An 8,404-nucleotide genomic window follows, 5' to 3' on the forward strand; every position below is an offset into this window, starting at 1 on the left:
GTTCAAAGGAACACTGCGGTACTAGGAGGGTTAAAAGCGACACAAAACGACATTAAAAATGACTTAATAGCGACACAGAGGCAATGTCAGATGGTACGTGAGGGACTGACAACGAGGTTGGACGAGGTGACAGAAGTAATGGAGACGAAGGACCGGGAGGTGAGGACGCACATAGAGACGGTCAAGGTAGCCTTAGAGGACGAAATTGAGGAGACGCACCGGGAGATAAAAGAGGTGAAGCAAAAGTTAAAGGAGGTGTTAAAGGGGGTGAGTGAAATTAAGAAGAGACGGACAGAAACTAAGAGAGAAATACAGGAGGAGGTGATGGAATATGTACAAGGTCGGTGCTCAAATCGTGATGTTGTGCTCACTAACCAAATAAAGAGTTTGCAGGTGGTGAAGGAGGTGCGGAGATGAGGTGCCAAGGTGAGTGGCAATATATTCGGAAATGCATATGATGTGAGGTTAGCTTCAGTCGGCTTGGGGGTTGATTTGGATCCGGGTGTTCGTGAGAGGCCGTTGGTGAAATGTGCGACAGGTACGGTGTGCGAAGGAGGAGGTGTCCGAGAATGGCCGATTCTGGGGTGTGTGAGGAAAAAGTGCATGCCGAGGAGCGAGTGTGCTGTCGAGAGTGAGTTAAAGGGGGCGAGTGAAACCGCGACCTTGTGACGAATCAGCTCTTTCTGATAGAACTGTAGCGAGGGTGGAGGTTGGATAAGGTGTCGAGTTAATTATTTAATAGTGCATTAAATGTGCGTTTCCCAAAGGCACTGCTCATATTTTAAGAGTGCTTTAAATACACGTTTCCTAATCTGCCCATTATCGGATTTTGTTACAGGTTGTGACCACAGTGTGGTCATTGCTATTTTCACTGAGGAACAGCTGGGAAGTCGGCTCACCAGTTCGCCACTTTGGTCCATCAGTCATCACGAATCTGCTGAACTACTGGGCCAGGGAAGACAAGGAACTGCAGAAACTTTCAAGAATGCAGGAATTGCAGTTTCCAACGATAAATTTTTCAAAATTTACGGGGGGAGGACACCCAGACAATGCCACCCACCCCTACCCCCCTTTGGCACTATGACTTGGTGCACCCCTCACCCCATCCCTTCTTCCGTCTTGAAATTCCTGAATCCGCCCATACCCATGAACCTCAATCGTGGGGGAAATAAAACAAGACAAATGTTTAGCATTGATGTGATCTTTTATTTATTTTGCCTCGACGACATCACAAGCAAATTATATGAGCACTTTTAATTCCTTGGAAGATGTGCATTTTAAATATAATTGTGTTTTCCTCTTCCGGTTATGAATATTGAAAAAGCAACTGGAATATAAATATCTTGTGAGTTTCCTCTTCTTGTGGATGTTTTGACATGAAGAGTTTCTTCCAAGATTTTCAACTTTATCTCATGGCAGTGCTGGGAAGGAAAAGAGAAAATAATATTTTACGTCCTGTACTTAACATGATGGACCAAATGTTTGTTTGTCAGTGTAATTGATGATATATCTCATCCACAACAAATACCTCAGCAAACATTGTACTGAAATTGTCTAATTATGGAATCTAAGAAACATATCCACAAGATGTCTGACACTTATTCACTTAATGTATATGAGAGGCCACAAAGGTTCGAGTTTGTACCGTATTTGCACAAATATCATGGTAAACAAGGGTATACATTGTCAAAATCACATTTGTTTTTACAATAGTCATGCATTCTGCACAAACTCCCCAGAGATTTCTTCACTATTTTTGTTTCACTTATTTTATGACATTACCGACACTTTCAGGTCTAAGGGGTAAAAAGTAACTCCAACAGACATGAACTTCACAGCTGGAAGTTATTAATAAGTCTTGATTAATACGTTGAGAGTGAATATTAAGCAATGTTTACCCATGTAACATTCACACATGCACTTGTACAAACCCCTGCAGGACCAAGCTGTTTTTCATTAATCCTTTGTCTTCTTCAATATTCAGTCTCATTAACAGGATGAGTCGATAATATTTATCAGGATAAGGAGAGAATTGAATAATCGTGGGAGGGATGTTTATTCTGATAATATGCTGAAGAAACATCAGTACCATTTATTGTTGAAGGACGATGGTGGTGTCGTGTCCGCTTGTTCCGTAACCACCACTGGAAGATCCACTCGCGCTCTTCATGGAGCTGCTTCTCTTCATTGAGCTGCTGCTATACGTGCTCTGGCCCCCGATCATGGCACTACCACCAGAGGAAGCACCTTCCATCACTGCACTAGATCCACCACTGTAACCACCTCCTAAACCATAGCTTGTTCCGCCACCTGCACTGTAGCTTGCTCCACCACCTGAGCTGTAGCCTCCAGTAATGACACCATGTGTTGATGAACTGGTCCCATAACCCCCACCAAATGAGGAAGCACCACCAGCAGTTCCACCTCTGACAACAGTAGCATGAGCAAAGTCATCAGCCATTGCTGTCCTTACCCTGAAATGAACATCAGAAGTCACATTTAGTTGGAAATCTATCAACACATAAACGTGGCATGGTATGAACCATGCATGAAAATATAATTTATTTGGTAGGTAAACAAAAAATATGCAGATTAGGATTTATTTATCTGAAATACACGATGAAGAACATACATCGTCTCTTGTCCCTCGAGGAGCTTCTTGTACGTCGCGATTTCAGCATCTAGAGCCGTCTTCATGTCCAGCAGCTGTTGATAAGTCACCAGCTGTCTCTGCAGGTCCACCTGGTTTCCCTCGATCTCCTGCTCATACCTGGTGTAGGTGTTCTGGAATTGGACGAGATCAATGTTCTCCCGGTTCTGTAAATCTGTCAGTCTGTCTCCCAGGGTTTGGTACTGGGGTGGAGAGATAGGAATATATAATATAGATGAGAAAAAGGACAATAAATGGTTACATTCAATTGTTTCAGAAAGACTATCTTCTCCAAGCCTCGATGTAAAGTTCACAATTGCACAAAATGATCCTGATTGAAGAGTCCTCACTGTGGTAAGAAGCCTCTGGTACTCCACATTCAGTGGCTGCAGCTCTTTTTCCAGAGTATTAATCTCCTTGTCCAGAATGGAAATCTGCTCAGTTGTCTGGGTGGAGATTCCTTGGATCTGATCAATCTGCACAGGAGATACAGGTCACGCAGTTAGTCCATTGGGGATAATGCCAGGATATTGAGAGGAACTGGGATTCGTAATGGCCTCAGATCAAGGGACTTACTTGCATCTTGCAATACATCTCAGCCTCTTGGACGTTCTTGGTGACCACCTGTTGGTATTCCTCACGCATCACATTGAGTGCATCGGTAAGGTTGACGGCCTGCAGGTTATCCACTTCAATCACTGATGTCTGTACTGGTCCAAGTCTGCCAAACTGCTGCTTCAGGTTGTTTATTTCCTGCAGAAGAAGAGAGAATGATAATTATTTATTTATGGTCAACACTCAATGTCCCACACATTTTGTGAAGTTGATCTCCTGGACATCTTGTGAGGTTAATGATTCTGAACCAACTTACCTCAATTTGTGTTTTCCTCTGGAATGTGAGCTCCTCAGTCAAAAACGTAAACTTTGAGTCCAGGTCAACACGCATGTCGTTTGCTGCTTCAAGATCCTACAATCAAACATAAGAAACATTCATTAATTTTAAAATTCATATTTTTTAAAAACAAATTTATGAATTGTTCAATGCCTGTTCTTGTGTTTTCACAAACCCTCTTCATGTTCGCAATGTCAGTTTCAAGTTGCATTCTCACTCCAAGCTCAAACTCGTACCTGCACAGAAACAACATTGAAATGATCACAATAATCAACATACAACAACAACATGCATTTTAAAGGCCATTTTCCCTGCTAGAGCGGGGGTTAGCCTTGCGGTCCCCATGACAATCTTCTCCATTTTACCCTATTTTCTGCATCTCTCCTTGTTAACCCCCTTGCCCGCATTTCTTCTTCCACCATCTTTAGCCAAGTCTTTCTCGGTCTTCCCCGTCCTCTGCTTCCTTCTACATTCATTTCCATCACTCTTCTCAACCAGGCACTTTCATCCTTCCTCAACACATGACCAAACCATCTCAACCTGTTCCTCTTCACAGCATCAATCACAGGCTCTATTCCCATCATCTTTCACAATTCATCATTTGTCTACCTCTGCAAATCCCCACAGCACGACTGGACATGCCCATACCTCCAAACCCGCTCATTCCCATCCCTGCAGAGCCCACTCTGTAGCTTCCTCCCCCTACTCCAGAGCTTCCTCCCCCTACTCCAGAGCTTCCTCCCCCTACTCCAAAGCTTCCTCCCCCCATCGATCACAATAATCATGAAAGTTAAAATAACCATGCCCCGTTTTGTATAAACTTAACAACAACCATGTGTCTGCATTCAAAAGGTCTTACTTGGACTTGATCTCATCAGCTGTGGCTCTCAGGTGGTCCACGTCGATCTCCAGGCGTACACGTTCCAGCGTCAGGTTGGACACCTCTGTCAGCATCTCAGTGACTTGTGTCTCCACATTCTCCAAATTGACGGTCGAGTCAGGAGACATTGGTACACCTCCAGTTAGATTCTTCAGGTCTTCCTCCAGTGTCTCATTCTCGATTGTAAGCTGCCTTACTTTATCGACGTAGCTGGCCAAGCGCTGGTTCAATGTGCCCAAGATGTTCTTCACTTCATCTCTGCTCATGAATGAAGGAACCATTCCACCTGCAGGGCCCAGAGTTCCAACCACTCCAGACATGCCTGCTGAGGTGATGGCACGGCCTGCAGTAAATGCTGGACTTGCCATGACCCCGGGGCTTACACCCCCAATGAACCCACCAGCACCACCTCCATAACCGATCATTGGCATCCCGCCACTAACGAGGCCTCCAGCACCGACTGACGCACCTCCTCCGTAGGCAGACATCCCCACAGCACGACTGGACATGCCAATACCTCCAAACCCGCTTCTTCCCATCCCTGCAGAGCCCACTCTGTAGCTTCCTCCCCCTACTCCAGAGCTTCCTCCCCCTACTCCAAAGCTTCCTCCCCCCATCGACAGGCCCATGGTTCCCATTCCAAGCCCCATTGCACGACTGCTGGAGCCTCCATAGCCGCTGCAGCCGATCATTGCGCTGGATCCACCAGTGCGGACAGAGCGGTAGCTGACGGATGAGTGAGAGGCCATTGTTGCTTTTTGCTCCACCAGATTCTCCGAGGTATTGCTCGACTGCAGATCCCATGGAATGCCTGGTGCTTTTATAGGAGCCTCAGCTTCATTCAAATGCGTTTGTGACAATAGATTAGGCATGCTCGCATCACTTCCATGCGATCATGTTTGTTTGGAGAATTGTTCCAAGACGCCTTGAAGGAGCACAATGCTGTCATTCCCTGGCTGAGAAACACTCACACCTTACAAGGAATACATAAATGTTTTTTTTGAAGACAATGAAATTCAAAAATAATGCATTATTTACTTTCACCTTGGACCTTTAATAGATGAAGTGATAATTGTATCTGAAATATATTTGTACAAGAGGCTTTCTCCTTTGATTAAATCCCTTTTGATTTTGATTAAAACCAAAGTACTATCTATGGTCTATCCTTCCTTTTAGTAACAATATGCTGTGAGGATAAATATATTGCCTTTTTGTAAAATTTCTTGAATTTGTTTGTTAATTTTGAAGATTATTCTTTATTTTGAACTCGCATAGCCTACTGCGACCTGTCGCTTCGCTGACGGAGCAATTAGTCGTCCTGTTTGCCGAAAGAAGCCTTCCTGTCCCCGTCCTCATGTCTCCCCCCCCTCCCCCCTCCCACATTTGCCCCCCATTCTTCCTGATGTCCCTTCCCGCTAGAAATGTCTCTCACACTATGACAGACTTTGACAGGCCCCTCCGTTTCGGGTCTGGGTGAAGGGTGGGGGGGAAGGGGAGAAGGAAAGGAGGAAAGGAGGAAAAATTTACCAGTGCGAAGAGTGCTTTGACCTCAGTATTGTTCAGGTAAAGAGAGTAGTTGCAGTACCCCCTGTCACCGGGTGGCGCTGCACTGTATACATTCACATAGAGAGTTTACGCCTGCTCCCCATCCCCCCGCATGAGGCTGCGACCTCATAGCCTATATTATCCCCTACACACTCTACTCTCCCCACGCACAAGGCTGTATCTGTACCCTGAGTTTTGAGTTTGTAACTTTAAAGATGTGGCCTTGCATAATGAGCAAAGCCACAAAGAGACAATGGCGTTTATTTATAGAAGTACACCCTAACCCTACTGGAGCGGCAGGAAGGCTCATTCCTCTGGGATATATAGATTACGGTAGATCTAGGCTCGGGCCTCAAGACCATTGGGTGTGAGTTCAGTTTCCAAGTTTCTTGGAGAGTGCTAGCCAAATGGCTTAAGCAAGGGAGCAAGCACTCCATTCAAAACCGTTGATAAGGAACGGCTAGCTTGGCAAGCACCAGTGAGCTGCTTGGAAACTGAGCAAGCCCCGGGTTTCCTCCCTTTCACTTTAGTGTTAAACAATAGGAGCGACATTTCTAAACGTAATCATAAGTGTTTGTGATTTATAATATTTTTTACTACTAGTAGGGGTGCTCCCACCACAACGGCACAATAAGCTGTTTATACACATCAACACGGTTTTTGTTTAAGGAGGAAACAGCCCTTGCGTCTGGGGAGATATTAGTATTAATTACCCTGTGCTCGCGAAGCGAAAAGCAGGGTTAAGCATTCGGGTACGTACGTACATACGTACGTGTCTGCATCTATCTATAATTCCAGTAATCTCTGTTTGTACGTTTGTTTGTCTGTGACCGCTGTTTCTCGACAACCACGGGTCCGATATACTTTTAACTTGCCAGGTATATTGCTGGGGACCCGAGGATGTGCCTTTTCAAGGTTTCATATTAATCGGACAATTACTTACCGAGCTATGTCCAAAAAACGATTCAACCAATCAGAGAGCAGCGAACTATCGCGTGTGCCGAACGTGGCGGACACACTCTGCCTCGGATGGCACATTTGAGAGCGTATTCATTTATTTCACGTTTGCAAACTATGTTGCCGTTAAACTATGTTTTACAACTAATAAAAACGAATTTGCGATTCATTCGCTTTCCTGCGCGTTTGTGCACGCGATGGCGATTTCTTTACCAAACTCCGGAAGCCGTTCGCTTTGGACCAAACCATTTCATGTAAATAGAGGGGGGGGGGATATAATTTTAGATATAGATATAGTACGGGCAATGCCCTAGTTTCAGTAAAGTAAATAAAGTGTGTGCCGTGTCAGCATCTTAAAAATTCATTTTCTCGGCAACAGTTGGTCCGATTGACATGAAATTTTCACCATAGTAGGGCCTCCTCCTGTAGAATATTTTAGTGAATATTATGACGTCACAGGTCACGTGGTACGGGCGCCATCTTGGAAAAAACAAAAAACTTTGCACCTATATCTCAAAAAACTCTGCACAGAAATAATTGAGATAGGTCTCATTGCAAAGAACTCTCCATACGGAATAACATATGTGAATGATGACGTAATAGGTGCCGCTGTTATGACGTCATAATTCGACAAGTAAAAAACTTTATCCGATCAGGATGAAATTTATTGAGCATATTCTCGGTATAGATTGATGCAGAAATGAAATTATAATGACGTCGTAGGTCACGTGGTTCAGCTGCCATATTGTTTGGAGTGAAGAGCCTGAAAAACTACTAAAATCCAATTTTCTCCAAAACGACTGAACAGATCGAGGCCAACCTTTGCAGGCAAGATCGCATACCCCTGATGAACAAAGAAGTCAACGAGCATGACGTCATGCATCACATGGTTTCGGAGTTATGACGTTTTTAAGCATAACCTTTAAAAACCTGGCTCCTCCCTCATTTTTAAACCTATCGAGGGGAAACTTCACAGATGTGTTCAGCATGTCGGTCTACTAAAATGACTTTTTGGAATTTGCGATAAGTGACGTGGTTTGACAGATACAGTCACGTAAAAAAGTAAGTACACCCCATGTAAAGTTTTGACGTTTTAAACATATTTCAACATACAGCTATTTGATCTTCATTTCAACAATATTGATAGATAAAGGTGATTTAATATAACAAATATCATGAAACATTTACATTTTGGAGTACATTGTATAATTTAAATAAACATAAATGCAAATTTCACATGTGGAAAAAGTAAGTGCACCCCTACATTTATCACAACTTCAAACACCTAAAATTAGAATCAGGTGCACCAGCTCAGGGGCAAATAATTAGAACATCTTTAGAGAGGATCTTGGAGGAACCTGTCTTATTTAAACCTCAGACATTTAGTTTGGTTTGCTCTTTGTTGTTGAAGTGTGCGGTGTTACCATGCCGGATCAAAAGAGCTCTCTGAGGCCTTCAGCAAGAAGGTTATAGATGCCTA

At 43.9% G+C, this 8,404-nt stretch overlaps 1 protein-coding gene across 1 annotated transcript; it reads right to left on the reverse strand.

Annotated features, from left to right (window-relative positions):
* Positions 1-1,185: 1,185 nt before the first annotated feature.
* On the reverse strand, positions 1,186-5,330 carry LOC137413300 (thread biopolymer filament subunit gamma-like). Its single transcript, XM_068098692.2, has 8 exons — positions 4,402-5,330; positions 3,718-3,778; positions 3,522-3,617; positions 3,227-3,403; positions 3,001-3,126; positions 2,633-2,853; positions 2,090-2,474; positions 1,186-1,421 (listed from the first exon to the last, which is right to left on the reverse strand). Exons 1-7 carry the CDS (start codon positions 5,292-5,294, stop codon positions 2,093-2,095), a joined length of 1,956 nt encoding a protein of 651 aa, XP_067954793.2. The 5' UTR covers positions 5,295-5,330; the 3' UTR covers positions 1,186-1,421; positions 2,090-2,092.
* Between the last annotated feature and the right edge of the window lie 3,074 nt (positions 5,331-8,404).

This window comes from Myxine glutinosa, chromosome 6 (assembly GCF_964187855.1).
Source record: "Myxine glutinosa chromosome 6, kmMyxGlut1.1, whole genome shotgun sequence".
Lineage (NCBI taxonomy): Eukaryota > Metazoa > Chordata > Myxini > Myxiniformes > Myxinidae > Myxine > Myxine glutinosa.